Raw genomic sequence first — 22,894 nt, forward strand, 5'->3', positions numbered from 1 at the left:
ACTGATTTCTTTCAGTTCCTCCACTTCATCAGACCCTATGTTCCCTGGCATCTCTGGGAGGTTATTTGTGTCCTCCTTTGTGAAGACAACCAAAATATGTATTTAGTTGGTCTGCCATTTATTTGTTCCCCATTATAAATTCCCCTGATTCTGACTGCAAGGGACCTACGCTTGACTTCACCAATCTTTTTCTCTTCACATATCTATAAAAGCTTTTACAGTCAGTTTTTATGTTCCCGGCAAGCTTTCTCTCATTCTATTTTCCGCTTCTTAATTAATCCCTTTGTCCTCCTTTGTTGAATCCTAAATTGCTCCCAATCCTCAGGATTATTGCTTTTTCTGGCCAATTTATATGTCCTCTCCTTGGATCTTATGCTATCTCTAATTTCCCTTGTTAGCCAAAAACCTTTTTTTTGTTTTATTTTTATGCCAAGCTGGGATGAACAAATTCTGTAGTTCGTCCATGCGGTCTTTGAATGTTTGCCATTGCCGATCCACTGTCAACCCTTTGAGTGACATTCCCCAATCAATCCTACCCAACTCGTGCCTCAGACCATTGTAGTTTCCTTTATTTAAATTTAGGACCCTAGTCTGAGTCAACTACTTCATTATCCATCTTAATGAAGAATTCGATCATATTATGATCGCTCCGACCCAAGGGGCCTCGTACAAGAAGATTGCTAATTAATCCTTTCTCGTTACATAATACCCAGTCTAAGATGGCCTAATCTCTGGTTGGTTCCTCGACATATTGGCCCAGGAAACCATCCCGTAAACACTCCAGGAATTCCTCCTCCACAGTATTGTTACTAATTTGGTTAGCCCATCTATATGTAGATTAAAGTCACCCATGATGACTGCTGTGCCCTTATTGCATGCTTCTTTAATTTCCCTTTTTAATGCCATCCCCAACCTCCGCCTTACTGTTTGGAGGTCTATATACCACGCCCACTAACATTTTCTGCCCCTTGGTATTTCTCAATTCTACCCATACAGATTCCACATCATCAGAGCTAATATCCTTCCTTACAATTGTGTTAATCCCTTCTTTAACCAGTAATGCTACCCCACCTCCCTTTCCTTTTCACCTATCTTTCCTGAATATCCCTGGATGTTGAGTTCCCCGCCTTGGCCATCCTTGAGCCACGTTTCTGTAATCCCAACCAAATCATATTCGTTTACCCCTATTTGCGCAGCCAATTCATCCACCTTATTACGAATGCTCCTCGCATTAAGACACAAAGCCTTCAGGCTTATTTTTTTTAATGCTCTTAGACCTATTAGAATTATTATTTACTGTGGCCATGTTTGATTTAAACCGTTGATTTCTCTGACTGCCACTTTTGGTTTTTCTCCTTCCTTTCTTTTGGTTTATCCTTGTTTCCCTTTCCTCTGTCCCCCTGCTCAGGTTCCCAACCCCCTGCCATCTTAGTTTAAACCCTCCCCCAGAGCACTAGCAAACACTTCCCCCTAGGGCATCGGTTCTAGCCCTGCCCAGGTGCAAACCGTCTGGTTTGAACTGGTCCCACCTCCCCCAGAACCGGTTCCAATGTCCCAGGAACTTGAATCCCTCCCCGTTGCACCATTCCTCTAGCCACGTATTCATCTGAAATATCCTTCTATTTCTACTCTGACTAGCACGTGGCACTGGTAACAATCCTGAGATTACTACCTTTTGAGGTCCTATTTTTTAATTTACCTCCTAACTCCCTATATTCAGCTTTTAGGACCTCATCCCGGTTTTTACCTATATCGTTGGTACCTTACATAGACGTGGAACTTACGGTTGCTCGTTAGGGTGTTGATAAGCCTGAGTGTCTTGCAGCACTGGATGCTTACTGACAGCAGGCCTTCACGCCAGACAGAGTCATATGCCGATAACTAGTCTAAAAGGCAGTTCAGTCTTCAGCTGCTTCTGGAACCCTGTCTCCATGTTGGTGCAGGTAGACTATCCTTTATCCGAACTTCCGAAAACCGAAAGTTTTTTCGTTCAGCGTAAGTCGTGCGCACGACATGACCCGAGTGGCGCAAAACATGATGGGAGTGGTCCTCCGGGGCCCAGAACAAGAATTCCTGCAGATTGTCGACACGCCGGCCTTCGCTCTCGATGTTAAGTGTGACTGAGGGAGCTCTGCCTTTCCCTGTGAGCAGGGCAGAGGGTCACAGAGTTCCCTCCTGGGTAGGAGATTGCAGGCTGAGCCGGGCAGTGTGAAGGAGGTACCAGGAGAATGAACCCAACAATACAGCGGCCTGTCCGATAGTTGCAACGGCCCGTCCGATATTCTTTTCTTCCCCTCCCCCCAGACCTGATTTGCGGGCCAGCTTAGTGTAGGAGTCAGCCGATATCCGGGTTTCCCACAAGCGGCGGCAGTCGAGCCCCAGACCCCCGCTAAGTCAAGGAATTCAGATACGGAGCAGGGGGAGCTGTAAACAGACTGAGCGGCAGCACAGAGAAGCAGGAAGGGGAATGAGACACGGAACAGTCGCAAGAGGTAGCCTGAACTTTTAAAATTTATATTCAATACAAATACTAATTACCAAATTAATTTAATGTTCAGAGTTTCCCAGTCTGAAATAATACCTTCTGAAAACCGAAACACAGCTGGTCCCAAGGTTTTCGGATAAGGGATAGTCAACCTGTAGTGAGTGCAAGGACCTGGCCAGAGCAGCAGCTTGTCTCTCTCTGAAGCCCGCCTGCTTGTTTGGGAGGGCTGCTTCTAAAGCCGGTTTTAACCAGTTAAGGACAAGCCATTCGACCACCTTGTGGGCTGTAGACAGAAGGGCGATGGTGTTGGCTTTTGGGATCGTTGGCTGGCTTTAGGATGGCAATGACTTTGGAATGACCCCAGACTTCCGGGGTTATCCCAGTGTGAAGGATGTTGGAGATGAGTTTGACAAGCCATATACGTCCATTTGGGCCCTGGTTCTTGAGGAATGCGGTGTCAGCTGTGGCTCAGTTGGTAGCCCATTCGCCTCTGAATCAGAAGGTTGTGGGCTCAAGTCCCACGCCAGAGACTTGAGCACATAAATCTTGGCTGACACTCCAGTGCAGTGCTGAGGGAGTGCTGCACCGTCAGAGGTGCTGTCTTTCGGATGAGACATAAAACCGAGGCCCCATCTGCTCCCTTGGGTGGATGTAAAAGATCCCCAGTGTTCTGGCCAATATTTATCCCTCAATTTTAAAGTTTAGACGAATGAGAGGTGATCTTTTTGAAACATAAGATTCTGAGGGGGCTTAACCGGGTAGATGCAGGGAAGATGTTTACCCTCGTGGGGGAATCTAGAACTAAGGGGGCACAGTTTCAGGATAAAGGGTCGCCCATTTAAAACTCAGATGAGGAGGAATTTCTTCTCTCGGAGGGTTGTGAATCTTTGGAATTCTCTCCCCAGCGAGCTGTGGAGGCAGAGTCATTGAATATATTCAAGGCGGAGATGGACAAATGAGTCGAGAGTTATGGGGAGCTGGCGGGAAAGTGGCGTTGAGGCAAAGATCAGATCAGCCATAATCTTATTGAATGGTGGGGCAGGCTCGAGGGGCCGAATGGCCAACTCCTGCTCCTATTTCTTATGTTCTTAATCAACATCATTCCCACATTACAACAGTGACTACACTCCAAAAGTACTTCATTGGCTGTAAAGCACTTTGAGACGTCTGGTGGTCATGAAAGGCGCTATATAAATGCAGGACTTTTTTCTTTTTCTTTAATTCTGGGTAGATGCCATCGATCCTGGAGGCCTTCCCACACTTGGTGGCTGTCAGTGCTGTGTCCACCTCTTCAGTGGTGAAGGATGCTGAAAAGGTGGTGTGCGGAGCAGTGCTTATTTGACTATGTATTACATAGAAATTACAACATGGAAACAGGCCATTTGGCACTACCAGTCTATGTTGCAGTTTATTCTCTCTGAGCAGTAGTTCTAGGCCCACGTGCCTGCCCTGTTCCTATATCCCTTTATTTCCCTTTCCTTTAGCCACCACCTAATCTGTTCTTAAAAGTTGACAATCTCTGCTTTAATCACTAACTCTGGTAGTCCATGCCACAGCCTCATAACCCTCTGTAAAAATAAAAGTTTCTCCTCTCTGCCCTAAATCTCTTGCATTTCATCTTATATCTGTTTCCTTCAATCACTTGAAATAGCCTATCTACTCCATCCCATCCCTTCATGATTTTAAACACTGTCTCTCAGCACTCTGGGATGGAATGAAGAGGGAAAAGGAAGCATTTTAAAAAGTGATGGCAGGGAAGGCGAGCAAGGTAGGATAAGGGGTCTAGTGAAGTAAAATGCAAGAAATTGATAAACACTAGACTAATTTTTTAATATAAATTGTTGACTAATAACTTGCTCTCCTAACAGCATTATTATTTTGTTGCAGGTACAGAAATAAGATTGTTCAGTGAGCTTGAAAAAATATATAATTTATGGCGCTAATCTTCGTGTTAATGTATTACTCAAGTTTTTGGTTTCCCCACATTATATCACAGAAACCCCACAATGCAGATAGAGGCCATTTCGGCCCATCGAGCCTGCACCGACACATATCCCACCCGATCCCCGTAACCCCTACACCAACACATATCCCACCCTATCCCCGTAACCCCGCGTATTTAATCCCCCTAACACTAAGGGTCAATTTATCATAGCCAATCAACCTAACCTGCACATCTTTGGACTGTGGGAGGAAACCGGAGCACCCGGAGGAAACCCACGCAAACACGGGGAGAATGTGCAAACTCCACACAGACAGTCGCCCGAGGCCGGATTCGAACCCGGGTCCCTGGCGCTGAGTGGATTTTATTTCCGCTGAATGTTTCCCTGGAAACTGCGGTAACACGCGTTGGTCTAGCATGAAAGTTGGAATTTGCTTTTGGCTCATCTTTAAAACACCTTGGAGAAGCAGCATTTATTAAATATTATGGGATATTTTTCAAGCTCATTGCTTTAATTTAATTTCAGTCCTGTTTTTGTTCAAATTCTGCATTTATAAGAATAGATTGAAAGCAAGATTCTTGTAAATATAATAAAATGAGAGAATGGAAATATACATTAAGTTTAAATGCAAAAGTCAGCTGACTTAAAAAAAACTGCCCACACTCGGGTTCTCCATTTTCTCTTTTCCCCTGGCCCATCGTGGTCAGAATGATCAAACCTGAGTTGGCAACCCTAGCCATAAGTGATTGCAAGAGGAATCCTACCATTGGTGAGAAACCTGCTAAACTTGTTTTGTGACTTGGGCCCTTTTAGTTGAGCAACACCAATGATTCAGTCTGCACCAGGAACGCAGTGGTGAGGCTGAGGCAAATTATGCTGATGCTACATCTCTCTTGAACATAAATAGGAGCAGGCCATTTGGCCCTTCGAGCCGGCTCCGCCATTCAATAAGATCATGGCTGATCTTCTACCTCATTTCCACTTTCCTGCACTATCCCCATATCCCTTGATTCCCTTAATATTCAAAAATCTATCGCGCTCTCTGTCTTGAATATACTCACTGAGCCTCCACAGCCCTCTGGGGTAGAGAATTCCAAAGATTCACCATCCTCTGAGTGAAGAAATGTCTTCTCCTCTCAGTCCTAAATGGCTGACCTCTTATTCTGAGACTATGACCCCTGGTTCTAGACTCCCCAGCCAGGGGAAACATCCTCCCAGCATCTATCCTGTTGAGCCCTGTAAGAATTTTGTATGTTTCAATGAGATCACCTCTCATTCTTCTATTCTCTAGAGAATATAGGCCTAGTCTACTCAATCTCTCCTCATAGGACAATACCCCCATCCCAGGAATCAGTCTGGTGAACCTTTGTTGCACTCCCTCTATGGCAAGGAAACCAAAACCATACACAATATTCCAGGTGTGGTCTCACCAGGGCCCTATACAACTGCAGTAAGATGTCTTTACTGTTATACTCAAATCCTCTTGTAATAAAGACCAACTTACCATTTGCTTTCCTAATTGCTTGCTGTACCTGCATGTGATTCTTGTACAAGGACACCCAGATCCCTCTGAACGCCAACATTTCCCAATCTCTCCATTTAAAAAAAAAACTCTGCTTTTTTTATTTTTCCAACCAAAGTGGATAACTTCACATTTCTCCACATTATATTCCATTTGCCATATTCTTGCCCACTCACTTAGGCTGTCTATATCCCCTTGAAGCCTCCTTGCATCCTCCTCACAACTTGCATTCCCACCCAGCTTTGTATCATCAGCAAACTTGGATATATTACATTTGGTCCCCTCAAAAATAACAACAACTACTTGTATTTATATAGCGCCTTTAACGTAGTAAAATGTCCCAAGGTGCTGCACAGGGGTAGTTTAAGACAAAAAATTTGACACCCTCATCCAAATCATTGATGTAGATTGTGAATAGCTGAGGCCCAAGCACTGATCCTTATAGTACCCCACTAGTTACAGCCTGCCAACCTGAAAATGACCCATTTGTTCCTACTCTGTTTTGAGCAGACGAATGGGGTAAGGAATAGTTGGCAGACAGGAAAAAATGTGTTATGCAGATTGAGCTATGGAAAGTCTTAATTAACTGCAAGAGGCTAAGGAAAAAATGAATTAAATAGGTATTCTTTTGAGGGAATTATTTGGTAATAATGCAATTAAGTTTCTGAATGTATATTAAATGAAAAAAATTAGATAATCCAGAACACATCAGAAACTAATTGCAAATGGGGAATAAAAAGTTTGGAACACTAATTATTTAGGAAATGTAATTTAATGTTCAGGAGCACAAAGCTTTAATTAAACATAATGCATTAAATGAAAGTGTGAGATTGAGGTCTTGTGTAAGCCAAGTGGATACTGGCACCGATAGTGAGCTAATTCCACGAGTATTTATCGATTATCTTGCAATAATTTGAAGCAATTGTGTGTTGCTGAGGCAATCTATTGGTTATTTTTATGTTTGGTTGAAACTTGGAGGTTGGGGGAGGGGGTTAATTTTGGAGCTTATTTTTTGGGGGATTTCTTTGAACCTCAGCTGCCCTTGCTGCTGTTAGAGGTTCAGTGGTACTCAGGGCTGCAGATTGGAGAGCGTGCTGCTGGCATTAACTTATTTCCCTTTGTTTACAAGGTGTTTTAAGTTGTAGTGTAATGGAGAAAGTGAGTCAATGAGAGCGTGTGGCAGTAAACTTCAGCTTTAAGTAAAGTGAACGTGTGGCCAAGTAGCAAGCTTAGTGATACCAGAGCGAGAAACTTTAATTGAAAGGAATCAATGGGAGAGCTCAAAGCATTGACCAGCACGGGAGTGTTTATTGAAAGGAAGTATAGGCGGAGCGATGGCAAGTGGGGGGCTTAGCAGGACTTGAGGAAGAAACTTATAATTGATGGAAAATAAAATGGTGAGCAGGAGGGCAACAGGCAATGAGTGAACAAGCATGCCAAGAGTTATGTGATGCAGCAGTGAACCTAGCTGGCGGGGGGGAGTGGCATTGCGATTGGTTGTGAGGGGAGCAGTTGTGCAAAAATAGTCGCAATGGGTGTTTCAATTTTGATAGGTATTTTAAGTTTTACTTAATGTGCAGGTCGATTTTGTGGCTTTCTCCTTTGTATTGATGTAAGAAAAACAGAAATTTAGCTGCTGTTGGATTGTGTGCCTTTGCAGTAATGGCATGTTTTTGGTATTTGTCTATTGTAGCACAAAACCACAAAGTAAAATATGCCCAGAGCGAATAAGGTGGAAGAATTTTAATATGAACGTCCAATCCCTCTACACCTCCATCCCCCACCAGGATGGCCTGAGGGCACTCCGCTTCTTCCTTGAACAGAGGCCCAACCAGTCCCCATCCACCACCACCCTTCTCTGCCTGGCTGAACTTGTTCTCACATTGAACAACAACTCCTTTGACTCCACTCACTTCCTCCAAATTAAAGGTGTTGCTATGGGAACCTGCATGGGTCCCAGCTATGCCTGTCTTTGTGGGATATGTGGAACATTCTTTGTTCCAGTCCTACTCCGGTCCCCTCCTTCACCTCTTTTTCCGGTACATTGATGACTGTATCGGTGCTGAACTACAAAATTTCATTCACTTTGCTTTCAATTTCCACCCTTTCCTCACCTTCACATGGTCCATCTCCGACTTTTCCCTTCCCTTCCTCGACTTCTCTGTCTCCATCTCTGGGGATAGGCTATTGACAAACATTCACTACAAACCCACTGACTTCCACAGCTACCTGGACTACACTTCCACCCTGCTTCCTGTAAGGACTCTATTCCACTCTCCCAGTTTCTCCGTCTCCACCGCATCTGCTCTGATGGTGCCACCTTCCATACCAGTGCTTCCGACATGTCTTCCTTTTTCCTCAACTGAGGATTCCCCTCTACTGTGGTTGACACAGCCCTTGACCGTGTCCGTTCTATTTCCCGCACTTCTGCTCTCACCCCTTCCCCTCCCTCCCAGAACCAAGATGGGGTCCCTCTTGTCCTCACCTTTCACCCTACCAGCCTCCTCATTCAACAGATCATCCTCTGCCATTTCCACCACCTCCAGCGTGATCCCACCACCAAACACATCTTCCCCTCACCTCCCTTTCAGCATTCCGGAGGGACCGCTCCCTCCGCGACACCCTGGTCCACTCCTCTATCACCCCCAACACCCCTTCCCCTTCGCCCAGCACCATCCCGTGCAAGCGCAGGCGATGCAACACATGCCCTTTTACCTCCACCCTTCCTACTGTCCAGAGCCCCAAACACTCCTTCCAGGTGAAACAGCGATTTACTTGTACTTCTTGCAATTTAGTGTACTGTATTCGCTGCTCACGATGCGGTCTCCTCTACATTGGGGAGACCAAACGCAGATTGAGTGACCGCTTTGCGGAACACCTCTGTTCAGTCCGTAAGGGGGACCCCAAGCTTCCGGTTGCCTGTCACTTTAATTCTCCGCTCCATTCCCACTCTGACCTCGCCGTCCTCGGCTTCTTACACTGTTCCAATGAAGCTCAGCGTAAGCTCGAGGAACAGCACCTCATCTTTCGATTAGGCACTTCACAGCCTTCTGGACTCAACATAGAGTTCAACAATTTCAGACCATAACCTCTGCCCCTATCCTTTTTTCCCCCAGCTATTTTATTTATTATAGTTTTTGACTCTCCTTCTGCCAGACCCATCTTTTGTTTCTTAACTTGTCCCATTACCATCTCCTTTTGCCTTGCACTCTCTCTCAATCTCTCTCAATCTCTCTCGCCTTCCATCCTATCACAGACCTTCCCTTTTGTTCTTGCCTCCCTGCCCCTGTACTTGCTTAAAAACCTGTTCCATCTCCAGCTTTTTCCAGTTCTGACGAAGGGTCATCGACCTGAAACGTTAACTATTTCTCTCTCCACAGATGCTGCCTGACCACCTGAGTATTTCCAGCATTTTCTGTTTTTGTTGTGGAAGAAGTTTCCTTCGTTTAGAATAAATTTGCCTATAATTGTGACTGAAATAGTGTGCACATGCATCATTTCTATGATATCGGCTGTCTCCTGTGGTGCTGCTCACAGTGAGTCAGAGGATGCATATCTTTAGACGAACAGGACTATTTTATACCTTGTAACAGTGTTATTATATCAGTAATTGATTTAAGGTAGTTAAGTCTTTATATAGTCTGGGATTTTTTACCAGGTTTTCTTGCGATTTAAATTTTCACAGAAAAATGACAATGAATGGCCATTAATTTACCTTTTTTCCTTTTTAATTTTTACCTATCTTGTAATCCAGACAATGCAGGAATATGGTAGGCGAAATGTAGATTGGAAGTAGATATGTGCGGTGGGTAAGTTGTGTGACTTAGAAGCATTGGGGCTTCTGGAACTTGATGGCATTTGGGGCTGGTTCTGGGATTTGATTGTCCTGCCAATGGGGAACCTGGGATTTGTTCGTGCTGTGGAGTAGAATGTGGTGCTTCAGGTCTGGCAGTATTGGTGGTTCTGGTAACAGTCATAGAATCATAACGGCACAGAAGGAGGCCATTTGGCCCATTGAGTACGTGCTGGCTCTCTGCAGAGCAATTGAGTCAGTCCCATTCCCCCGCTCTATCCCCGTATCCCTGCAAGTTTATTTCCCTCGAGTGCCTATCCAGTCTCCCCTTGAAAACATCGAGTGTCTCCGCTTCCACCACTTCCGTCGGCAGCGAGTTCCAGGTCCTCGCCACTCGCTGCGTAAAATTTTTTTTTCCTCACACCTCCCTTGTATCTCTTGCCTAAAACCTTAAATCTGTGTCCTAGTCCTTGTACCATCAACTTGTGGAACAGCCTATCCCCGTCTAGCCTATGCAAACCTGTCATAATCTTCTACACCTCTATCAAATCACCCCTCAACCTCCTTTGCTCTAATGAAAACAAATCCAGCTTCTCCAACCTGTCCTTGTAGCTAAGATCCCCCATCCCTGGAACCATTCTGGTAAATCTCCTCTGCACCCTCTCAAGGGCCTTCACATCCTTCCTAAAGTGTGGTGACCAGAACTGGACACAGTACTCCAGTTGTGGCCTAACCAGCGCTTTATAGAGGTTCAGCATAACTTCTCTATTTTTGTACTAATACCTCTATTTATGAAACCCAAGATCCCATATGCTTTGCTATCCACTCTCTCAATATGTCCTGCCACCTTCAGGGACATTAACTCCCAGGTCCCTCTGTCCCTGCACACTCTTTAAAACTCTGCCATTATGTGTATATTGCCTCTCCCTGTTCCTTCTGCCAAAATGCATCATCTCTCACTTCTCTGTATTAAATTCCTCCCCAAGTGAGAGAGAGAGAGTCTGGCAGCATTGGCGGTTCCGGTATCTGGTAGCAGTCTGCCCAATCTGCTAGCCTTTCTATGTCCTGTTGCAGTGGATTGGTATCATCCTCACTGTTTGCCACACCCCCAAGTTTGGCCTCATCGGCAAATTTAGAAATTCTACTTTGTATTCCAATATCCAGGTCATTTTTTTTAATGTATCTCAAAAAAAGCAGTGGCCCCAGCATTGCCCCTTGGGAACACCACTATCTACCATCCTCCAGTCTGGAAAAACAGCCATTTACCACAACTTGCTGTTTTCTGTCCTTAAGCCAATTCCTTATCCAAGCAGCCACTGACCCACCTATTCCATGAGCCTCAATTTTGTTAACCAGCTTTCTATGTGGTACTTTGTCAAATGCCTTCTTAAAATCCATGTAGACAACATCCATTGCATTCCTTTCATCAATCCTCCCTGTTACTTCATCAAAAAATTCAATTAGATTAGTCAAACATGACCTGCCTTTTACAAATCCGTGTTGGCTCTCCTTAATTAGCTTAAACCTCTCCAAGTGCCCGTTAATTTTTTCCTTGATTATTGTTTCTAAAACTTTACCCACCACTGATGTTAAACTGAGTGGCCTGTAGTTACTAGGATTGTCCTTGCACCCTTGAACAATGGTGTCACATTTGCCACTTTTCAATCCTCTGGCACCTCCCCCGCATCTGGGGAGGAGGAGGAGAGAATGGGGAGAGAGGGAGTCTGGCGGCATTGGCGGTTCCGGTATCTGGTAGCAGTCTGGCAGAAGGGGATTATGGGTATACAGCATTGAGGGGAGACCCTGGGATATGGATGTTTTGGGGGAAAGTACTGGAGCATTGTGAATTCCACAGTTTGGTGAATTTAGTGAGTGAGGTTCGAGTTTAGCAGCACTGGGTGGGGAGGGAAGTGTCAGAATCTACCAGGACTAGGATGTGAGTCTGACTGTTTTTGTACACTGAGGTGGGAGGGGTGTCCTCTGATTTTGGATGTTGTGGAGGGAGTGCTTGAGTTTGGCAACACTGAGACGATGGTTGTGGGGTTTGGCAGTATCGTGGTGGGTGCCAGGAGTTCTTGCAGCACTGAGAAGTAGGGTGTCCTAGCAGCAATGAGTGTCTGTCCTGGGGTTTGGGAGCTGACTGGCACGGGATAATACCGGGGAGGAATTCCTGAATTTGATTTTGGAGCACCAATACCACCAGACGGCTACCAGATACCTGGACCACCAATACTGGAGGGAGGCCACTGGGCTTTGGTGGTGAATGAGGTTTGGCAACAGTGGGAGAATCTAGGCGAATGTGGTATTTTGCTCCTTGGATAGCACTGTGGGGATTCTGGCCAGAATTTCCCCCTTTTTTGTAATTAAAAAAAACAGGTGGGTTTGGAGTGTGGGGGCAGTTAGTGTTAAAAATGGGATTCCCGACCTGATCCCGCCTCCAAACCTGCCCACTTCCGGTTTAACCGAGGACGGGGCGGGCGACCAAGCGCTCCCAAGGGGTGGTACATCAATTTAAATATTGAAAGGCTGAAAGCTTCTCTTTCACCTCCATTTTGAATTTAACTGCATGTGGATGGATTTCATGCAAAATTCAAGATGGCAGTTCAAACAAACTGCAGGGATTATTTGAAGTGAGTTGATTGGTTTGCCTTCTCTTCCTTTTATTGGCAGATCTCCTGACCATTCAGCATTGATTGTTTTTGTAAATCCTCTAGTTTCTGATTGGCAGTTTTGCTGCTGCTTCCTTCACTTTCATTGCCTCCTTGGTTCAAATTTGTGGCTGTTGTATCCGATACATCAGCAATGTGACCCTGGGATTTGACAGGCAGAAAGTGTGTGCAGATGTAATCATTTTTTAAACTAGAAGGTCCATGGGTGTATATTGTAAATAGATATTGAAGGTGAGGTTGATGCAAAATGCTACAGCAGTGAAGATCTTGGTGGTATGTAACCCCCTGTGATGCCACTTGATGGCCTCTGGTTGGGTTTACCACTCTGCTTACACAGAGGGCATGATCTAAATAAAATATTTACTTTAATATGGTACCTAATCGCTTTAAAACGATTGGAAATGCTTTACACAGTAAATTACTTTTGAAGCGAGGTGACTGTTACACATTGGCACATTTTATTTGCCACTAATCCCAGGATTATGTGCATCGTACTTTAACGCTTTACTTTATGCAATACTACACCTGAATGAAATGTGCAGGAATTATTCACTCATTTCATTCAGGTTTACTTGGCGTGCAATATTTTCAAAAAAATGCAGGCCACTTAATAGAAAATATTAAGTGTTTCAGTAAAATACTTCTGAAAAATCTGTTGGCAAAAGAATGGGCAGCAGTTTTTAAAATGTCAGTTTTCCTGTTTCAAAAACCTGCAACCTAGAGAGATACTGATTTTAATACCAATGTAGGAGAATGTAATTGAATCTGAAAATTAGTCTGTTTTGAACAAGAGCTGAGAGAGATTTGTGTCATACGGCACTTGATGTCGTTCCGGTTTCCCAGCGTACTCGAGCGCTCTGCTCACTTTAGACTATCTTATTTAATTCCAGCAATCGCTGGCTGTGCGTGTGAACAGCGCTACGCATAACTACTTGCTCTCCTCTGGATTTGTGTCAGTATTTTGTAGATTTGAGGGGAGGGACTCAAAGATTTCAACAGTATCCTAGGTGTAGCAAAATCATGAACATGCTTGTAAAGGACATATTTTCAACTGTGCTGCACTGGGGGAACTTCCCCTTTTTAATGGCCACTGATGCATTATTCAAAACTTTCCAATGTAGTTAACTTGATTGTAATTGTAGGAGTCTGCACTCCTAGCAAAGAATCTGTAAACTCACTGGAAGTTAACAAACTGAGTTTAATGTATTAAAACTTTACAAAACAAGAAAATGCAGGAGAAGCTCTAAACAGGCCTTTTCTCTATCACTCCACATGAGGACTGACTGGCCACGCCCTCTACCTCTGACGTCATCACGTTTCCTGCCGTTGGGGATGTCACATGACCCACGTGGGGATGTCACATGACCCACGTGATGACGTCATCACGTCAGATTGCGATTTTGTCGATCTGGCTCTGTTTAACCAGAGCCAACATTGAAAGATAATAAACATGATTAAAGGCAATTATACAAGTCCCTGTGAGAGTCTGTTAGTGGCTTTGCCATAGTATCTTATTTTAGGATCCTGAAACTGAGTCTCAAATTGATGTGCTTTTCTTTCTATTGGTATTTCAGGTCCAGTAAAGTTTGCCGTGGCTGGTGTAGTGTTTTTACTGGTGGGTTATCTTGCATTCCAAATATTTGAAATCAAAATAGATGCAAATTTGGGATCAATATTTGGTAAGTATTTTAATACATATACCTTGTGCCTTGCAAGTTACGTTTCCAGTATAAAATGTGGTGCAAAGTTTTGACATGGAACAGAAGATGAAACTAAAATAAATTGGTTCCACTAATAAACATGTAGAGGGCTTGAATAGTAAGTCAGTAATGAGGCGTAGTTGCCGAGAGGTTATTCATGAGTGCAAACTGGTCGAGTGGCTGATTGCTGCATTTTGTTTTTTTAGATAGGTGCTTAGGTAAGTTTACCCCCTTCCTTCCCCTTTCTGTAATTTATTCCCATCTTTTTCTGTGATCTGGTAGCTGTGTAGGTTAACTTTGTTTGGTGAATTGCCTGAGTCCAGTACACTGCTGAATCCTATGTAACCAATTGCTTCCAGAGACTCGGGGCCAGACAGAGACTCTTCCCTCTGATGTTTAATCTCTCCTCCTTTCTCTTTTCCCCCCCCCCCCCCCCCCCCACCTTCCATGTATTAAATGATTGTCCAGAGCATGGTGTTTAATAATTTGACTCTTTACAGGCTTCCAACTAATGTAAACCAGGTACATTGGGCACAACCTTGGTACTTGAGTTATGGTTGGCTGCACAAGTCAAATGTTGTTGTTAGTTGCGTGTGGCTTTTAAATTTGTCTGCAAGACTGAGTGATCATTTGAAGCCATTATTAGTGGACGTTGGACACAAACTTTGTTCAGATGAATCCGCACAATGGTGTGAACTTTTCAACTTTGAATACAACTCCTAATGTATAATACTGATTTAAAAGAAGAATATAATCCTCCCCAATGACACGGATGGTGTGGTATTGAAGCAAATGGGGTAGGAGGTTCCCAGATTTAGTCCTCGTCTCTGCTGTTAGTTAATCCCATCTACTGACTGCCTTACAATTGCCGTTCGTATCCTCCGACCTGGGACACTGTCTGGTGTTGCTTGCGCATTTGTGTAAAAATGAGGAGAGCAGGATCAGACTCTGCTTTGGCCACAGTTTAGCACCACATGAATAATAGCCCCTTGAGTAGGTACCAGAAGGCCATTACATTTCTCCATGAACCACAGTCTGATCTCACTCCTGCTTGCTCCACATACCTTTTTAATATTCCTCCTTTTCAAGTAACTGTATAATTCTCTCTCAATTTATGCATTCGGTTTCAACAACAGTTTGTGGTAGAGAATTCCACATTCTGCGTGCCTTCCAGAAAGAGATTTTTCTAATTTCTCCATCTGGTAGCCAACAGCTGATTTATTTTTTTCTGCACTTGGCATTATAAACCATAGGACGCAACTAAAGTTTGTAGGTGCAATAATCTGTCCTACAGGTTCTTGTTTTCTCCCACAAATTTTCTCCCCTCTTCACTTCAAGATGCTTACTCATGCTGGGGTTCAGCTTGACGAGTGCCCTCAAGTACTTCACCCAAGTGGCCATTCTTGGGCAGTGAGTGTCGACAGGCTGCTCGACCTTTGGGCATCTCTGACTTTAATAGCTCCACCATTGGCAGCTGTGCCTTCAGCTGCCGAGACCCTAAGCTTTGGAGGGTGGGGGGAGGTGGCGGTGCACAGCGCAGCCAGTGTCAGAGCAGTGAATGACTGACAGCAACTTCAGGATTTCTGCATTAGGATGCCCATGCGCCAAATCCTGAAGTCATGGTCAATTACAAAGAACAAATACATTATTTATTTTATTTCACGAGCAGAAACCAGAGTGTCTGCTTTTAACCGCATCAGTGGTGCTCTACATTTCAGGGCGATGGTTTCCCTGCAGTAAGGTCAAAGTCCTGCCTTTATAATGGGAGAGTGCCATCTGTGTGTACTTTCTGTGTGAAATTAATGGAAGCTTCCATAAGGATGCATTTAAAATAAAATATAATTAGTCTAATTTCAAACTATGGGTTTGCAGGATATATGCTTATATTCAGTAAATTAATCGTGCTGTGGAAGATTTATATGCTAACAGTTTAATGGTCTTATTTTGCAGCCAAGTCGCAAGCTGAAGTGGAAGTACGAGGTAAGTTTTTTTTTTAAATTATACTAATGTAGGACCCGAAAATTAGAAATTTTGGACTGTAGCAGCAAGTGACTTATTTCATAATGGAAATGTATATTTAACTCTTCCCAGAGAAACATGACCAACTTTGTACCTTCGATTCTGTGCACAACAGAAAAGCTCTTCTGGCGTTTCCTGTTGCAATTGTAATGCAGTAATGCCTTGGTTACACCTAACTTGCATGCACAAGTGAGGTACATTGAATGATGTTGCCCCAGCCATTCCAATTCCCAGCCGGCCTGCTTTCTCCCATAACCCGCAGCAGTACTCCGCAAGTGCAGCCAAGCACTCCCCTCATAAGTGCTTGTGTTGTCAAGTGGTGTTCCGAGGTCCAGACAAAATAGGATTACCCTGTGCACACAGCCAGAATGTAGCACGAGTGCATGACTAGTTGCCTGCTGAACCTGAGGATTGATCTCTCGGTAGCTTCAATGTGCATCATGCCATAACTTTATTAAGGGTATATGGGGCATTTTGTTATCTGCTGTTGACTCGACATTACTCCATTAGCTGGCTGTCAGCTTGATGGAGTCGAGGACTTTCTGTACTGAAATTTTCACATGGCACTTGCTTCTGCAACTGTAAATGTAAATGAACTCTGGTATCCAGGCAATATGTAAAGCTAGTTTAAGGCCCATTCTGATTGGTTCCTAAGGGAGTTAAATGGCTTTGCAGGGCAAAAGGATATAACCCTCAACTGCGAATCAGTCATTTTTTTTGCAGTTCTGTCATAAATAGCTTTAGTTTTCTTGTCGTTACAATCTGTTAATTTGGTGATTTGTGTATGTGGGCGAGAAGGTCTTTTTTAAACTGTTCTTTAAAACTTTGTCTTAGCCACCAAACCGCCGAAGTACAAATGTAACATTGCAAAGTCTTGCCCTGAGAACCATTTTGCGTTCAAAATGGCAAGTGGAGCAGCAAACGTTGTTGGACCCAAAATCTGTGTTGAAGATAAAATGTAAGTATTGATGCAGTTCTACTGTATTACATTAAAGACATGACCTGGCGTTTTGTAACTTGCAATAATTGGACAATTACCCTGGAATTTATTATTTTTAGGCATTCTTGTGACCGTTTTCATCCCAGTGGTATCCAAGCGTTCCCCTGCCCCGAGGCTTAGAGTGCTAAATTCTGAAGACAGGTTGCATAAACTTGGCTTGTAATCCCTTGAGTATAGATTGAGAGGTGATCTGATCGAGGTGTTTAAAATGTTAAAAGGATTCGATAGGGTAGATACAGAGAAACATTCTTCTTGTGGGGGAATTAAGAATGAGGGGACATAATCTAAATTGGAGCTAGGCCATTCAGGATTGAAATGAGGAACCACTTTTTCACATACAGGGTAATCGAAATCTGGAATTCTGTCCCCCAAAAGGTTGTGGATGCTTGGACAATTAGAGCTTTCAAGACTTGCGTTTGCTAGATTTTTATTAGGCAAGGGGTATCCAGGTATATGGAGCAATGGTGGGTAAATGGAGTTGAGGTACAGATCAGCTCTGATCAAATTGAATGGTGGAGCAGCCCCAAGGGGCTGGATGGCCTACTCCTGTTATGTTCTCTCGGGACTAGGTTCAAGTTTAAAGAAAGAAAAAGCTTGCATTTAAATAGCACCTTTTCATGTCATCAAGATGTCCCAATGGCATTTTACAACCACTGAATTACTTTTGCTAAAGTGTCGTAACTGTTTTGTAGGCAAACACGGCATTCACTTTTGTGGACAGCAAGGTTCCACAGATAACAATGGGATAAATGATCAGATAATCAGTACTTTTGATGCTGTTGATTACGGGATCAATATTAGCCAGGACACTGAAATGTATGGGATAAAATTTACCTGTAAATTATGGGATGAAAACTTTTCCATCTCTGATCGCTGTGAGAATCTTAGTCAATTGGATTTGGACAGCCTTCAACTAATTCCTCTGGAGCACAAGTTCCCAGTGCAAAATTAATTGACAATCATGCTCAAAGGCCCCAAGGAATGTTGGTGTAGATAAAGAAACTATTGACCTCAGTGTAATAGAGGCACTCTTCTGAATTTGGGGTCAAATGACTCTGTTGGGGGTTATGTCAATTTCCTTAGAATTCATCCAGTGCTGTACCTGACTTGGAGAATCCCCCACCAGCAGCATCCTGGGAGTCACCATTGACCAGAAACTTAACTGGACCAGCCACATAAATACTGCGGCTACAAGAGCAGGTCAGAGGCAGGGTATTCTGCGATGGGTGTCTCACCTCCTGATTCCCCAAAGCCTTTCCACCATTTACAAGTTAGGAGTGTGATGGAGTGCTCTCCACTTGCTTGGATGAGTGCAGCTCCAACAACACTCTAATCTCGACACCATCCAGGACAAAGCAGCACACTTGATTGGCACCCCATCCACCACCTTAAACATTCACTTCCTCCACCACCGGCGTACTGTGGCTGCAGTGTGTACCATCTACAAGATGCACTTCAACTCGCCAAGGCTTCTTCGACAGCATCTTTGAAACCTGCAACCTCTACCACCTAGAAGGACATGGGCAGCAGGCGCATGGGATCACCATCACCTCCAAGTTCCCCGCCAAGTTACACACCATCCTGATTTGGAAATATATCGTTGTTCCTTCATCGCTGGGTCAAAACCCTGGAACTCCTTCCCTAACAGCATTATGGGAGTCTCTTCACCGCATGGACTGCAGCAGTTCAAGAAGGCTCACCACCACCACCTTCTCGAAGGCAATTCGGGATGGGCAATAAATGCTGACCTTGCCAGTGATGCCCACATCCCAAGAACAATTTTTTTTAAATGCAACACAAGACCAGTTGGTTCACATGCACAACACTTTCCAAACAAGCCAAGAACCCCCATACCCTGTGCAAAATAATTACCTCAACTTGAGCAGAAAAATGCAATTAAAGCTGAATCATATATTTAAGTTTTATCGGGACACAACAGACATTCTGGAGCTTGTTATGCATTGTCAACATGATATCTGCCGTATACTTGACCACAATTAAACCTTCATAACTGGAGCAAACAAGAAAATAAACCTTTACTGAAATCTGATGAAATTGTTCACTATATTGCAGAATAATGAGTGGTGTTAAAAACAACGTTGGTCGGGGGATGAATATTGCTACAATAAATGGTAAGTGAATCAACTTATCCAGTTTGATTGAATTCCTGATTTGATAGTTATCAAAATTACTTCATACAGTAAATATCCTGCTTTTTGAGTATAAGATCAGTGAGTCGGATTCCTGAAAATTTCATTAGCTTTGCTTTTGTTCGAATGACCTATATTCTTTGTTTTTCTTTATCTAGTTGTTTTCTTCCATATTCTTTTCATTTTAACATTTTTATGCTTTCTATGTACAACCCAATATCAACGAGACTGATTCATAATCTTTGGATATCATTCACATGACATGACATAAATGTGACAAATTATGAATGAGATTGAGGACCCAATGTTTAGCTGGAGAATGAATATCAATAAGCAGCACTTTTTCTCCTGTCAAAAATTGAAAAGAAATTTAAACGTCTGAACTAGGTTGATTTACTTCTGAACATGGCCATTGTTCATTTTACAGCCAAGTATTCTTTGTGTATTTTTATACCCCTTTTTCTTTTCTATGTTGCTTTAGTACATTTGGTTCATTCCTATTTGTGATTTGTTTTCAGGTAAAACTGGTGAAGTGTTGGACACTAAAGTTTTTGACTTGTGGGGTGCAGGTATGGAGATTATACTTTTGATGTCTTTTTAAAAAAAAAAAAAAAAAACTCTCCGCTTTATTGATAATCTTAAATGCTTTGGATACTCCTGAGGACATTTGAAAAGGCTCAATGCACTTACATTTTGCAGTTTGAAGAAGCATCTAGGAGTCCTCATTAAAAGCGGGTGGTTTATGAGATTTTATTTTAACAGAAAATATTATTGTTCTCATTACAGTTCTATTTTAGCAACAAGTTGTATTCATATCTCCAACAAAGTTAAATGTCCCAAGGCACTTCACAACAGAGAAATGATGGGAAATGAATTGGGGGTGCGTGACCCAAGGCATGTCCACAAATATAGGATTTGAGGAGTCTTTTCAAGCTGGGGAGAGAAGTACCAAAGAGAGAATTCGGAATGTAGAGCTGAGACAGTTGAGGGATCTGCTACAAGGTGGGTAGATGCACAAAAGGGCAGAGTTGGAAGAATGGAGGATGTAAACTGGGTCATAGGACTGAAAGATTGTAGAGATAGTGTGGGGCAAATATGTGCAGGGAATTTGTAAGCAAGAGCAAAAATGTAGTATTAAATGCATTGAGGGATGGAGGTTGATAAGGGCTGGGGTGATGGGTAACAGGAATTTGTGGCGGACAGGATGTGGGCAGAGGAGTTTTGAATGTGTTGGAATTTGTTTTTGTAGCTCAGGAGGTTTCTGGGGAGAGCTTTGGAAGAGGCTAAAGTTGACATAGGCATGCTTGAGGGTTTCAGCTATTGTGGTGAGGGTTGAGGCAGGCAATGTTGTGGAATTAGGATCTTTGTGATGAATTGGCTAGGAGGTTTGAAGTTCGCTCAGTCAAACCGGATGTTAAAGTTGCCACAATTGGATTTATCCTGCACAGGCATTTGGGGCAGGGATGGAATCAGGTACTTGGGTGCAGTGCTTTTGGTGTGAGTTGAACAGATGGGTTTGATCTTGTCAATGTTAAGTTGGTAAGTTTTGACTTCCTATAACTTAATGTCAGACAAGGGGGTCAGGCAGCACAGCGGTGGTCATGGAGTCGGATGTAGTTGCAGATAGATGGAGTTTGGTGTCACCGATGTTAGTAAGAGGCAGCATGAAGACAGGGAATATAAGCGGGCCAAGGATAAGAACATAAGAAATAAGAGCAGGAGTAGGCCAATCGGCCCCTCGAGCCTGCTCCGCCATTCAATAAGATCATGGCTGATCTGATCCTAACCGCCAATCCACTATCACAGAACCATCTCCTGAATCTAACAGAATTAGACACACGAAATAGGAGCAGGATCAGGCTACCTGGGCCCGCTCCGCTACCCACAGGGCCATGACCGATCCGAACCTAGACTCATGTCCAAATTCCTGCCCGCTCCCCGTAACCCTTAATTCCCTTTACTTCTAGGAAACTGTCTATTTCTGTTTTAAATTTATGTAATGATGTAGCTTCTACAGCTTTTTGGGGCAGCATATTCCATGGACCTACCACCCTCTGAGTGAAGTAGTTCCTCCTCATCTCAGTTTTGAAAGAGCAGCCCCTTATTCTAAGACTATGCCCCCTAGTTCTAGTTTCACCCATCATCGGGAACATCCTCCCCGCATCCACCCGATCCAACCCCTTCACAATCTTATATGTTTCAATAAGATCGCCTCTCATTCTTCTGAACTCCAATGAGTAGAGTCCCAATCTACTCAACCTCTCCTCATATGTCCATCCCCTCATCACTGGGATTAACCGAGTGAACCTTCTTTGTACTGACTCGAGAGCAAGTATGTCCTTTCTTAAGTATGGACACCAAAACTGTATGCAGTATTCCAGGTGCGGTCTCACCAATACCTTGTACAACTGAAGCAATACCTCCCTATTTTTATATTCTATCCCCCTAGCAATGAAAGCCAACATTCCATTGGCCTTCTTAATCACTTGCTGCACCTGCATACTAACCTTTGAGTTTCGTACACCAGGACCCCCAGATCCCTTTGTACTTCAGTACTTTCCAGTTTCTTGCCATTAAGATAATAACTTGCTCTACGATTTTTCCTGCTAAAGTGCATAACCTCACACTTTCCAGTATTGTATTCCATCTGCCAAATCTCTGCCCACTTACTTAGCCTGTCTATGTCCCCTTGAAGGTTTTTTATGTCCTCCTCACTCACTACTTTCCCTCCCATCTTAGTATCATCTGCAAACTTTGATATGTTACACTCGGTCCCCTCCTCCAAATCGTTAATATAGATTGTAAAGAGTTGGGGACCCAGCACTGACCCCTGTGGAACACCACTAGTTACTGATTGCCAGTCCGAGAATGAACCATTTATCCCAACTCTCTGCCTTCTGTTAGATAGCCAATCCTCTATCCATGCCAGAATATTACCCCCAATCCTGTGATAATCTTTTGTGTGGCACCTTGTCAAATGCCTTTTGGAAGTCTAAATACACTACATCCACTGGTTCCCCTTTATCCACCCTATATGTTACTTCCTCAAAGAACTCCAGCAAATTTGTCAAACATGACTTCCCCTTCATAAAACCATGCTGACTTTGTCCTATTAAATTATGATTATCCAAATGACCTGTTACTGTCTCCTTAATAATGGACTCCAAAATTTTACCTACCACAGATGTTAGGCTAACCGGCCTATAGTTTGCAGCCTTCTGTCTACTGCCCTTTTTTAAATAAGGGCGTAACATTAGCAGTTTTCCAGTCTTCCGGGACCTTTGCTGAGTCCAGGGAGTTTTGGAAAATTATTACCAATGCATCCACAATCCCTACCGCCACTTCCCTCAAGACCCTAGGATGTAAGCCATCAGGTCCAGGTGATTTATCCGCCTTGAGTCCCATTATTTTACCGAGTACCACTTCCTTAGTGATTTTGATCGTGTTTAGCTCCTTCCACACGCCCCCCCCCCCCCCCCCCCCCCAGAGCCCCCTGTTTGTCCAGTGTTGGGATATTCTTAGTGTCCTCTACTGTAAAGACTGATACAAAATATTCATTCAGTGTTTTTGCCATCTCCATATTTCCCACCATTAATTTCCCAGTCTCATCCTC

At 43.6% G+C, this 22,894-nt stretch overlaps 1 protein-coding gene across 1 annotated transcript in view; it reads left to right on the top strand.

Annotated features, from left to right (window-relative positions):
- Window positions 1-22,894, top strand: part of fam3c (FAM3 metabolism regulating signaling molecule C) — a 64,808-nt gene that overhangs the window by 36,021 nt on the left and 5,893 nt on the right. The window contains exons 3-7 of the mRNA XM_086008713.1: window positions 13,987-14,091; window positions 16,063-16,092; window positions 16,966-17,089; window positions 19,205-19,263; window positions 19,800-19,850. Of these exons, the coding sequence (XP_085864839.1) occupies window positions 13,987-14,091; window positions 16,063-16,092; window positions 16,966-17,089; window positions 19,205-19,263; window positions 19,800-19,850 (369 nt within the window). The remainder of the gene's footprint in view (window positions 1-13,986; window positions 14,092-16,062; window positions 16,093-16,965; window positions 17,090-19,204; window positions 19,264-19,799; window positions 19,851-22,894) is intronic.

This window comes from Somniosus microcephalus, chromosome 16, assembly GCF_052327205.1.
Source record: "Somniosus microcephalus isolate GS21.2 chromosome 16, FLI_Smic_1.0, whole genome shotgun sequence".
NCBI lineage: Eukaryota > Metazoa > Chordata > Chondrichthyes > Squaliformes > Somniosidae > Somniosus > Somniosus microcephalus.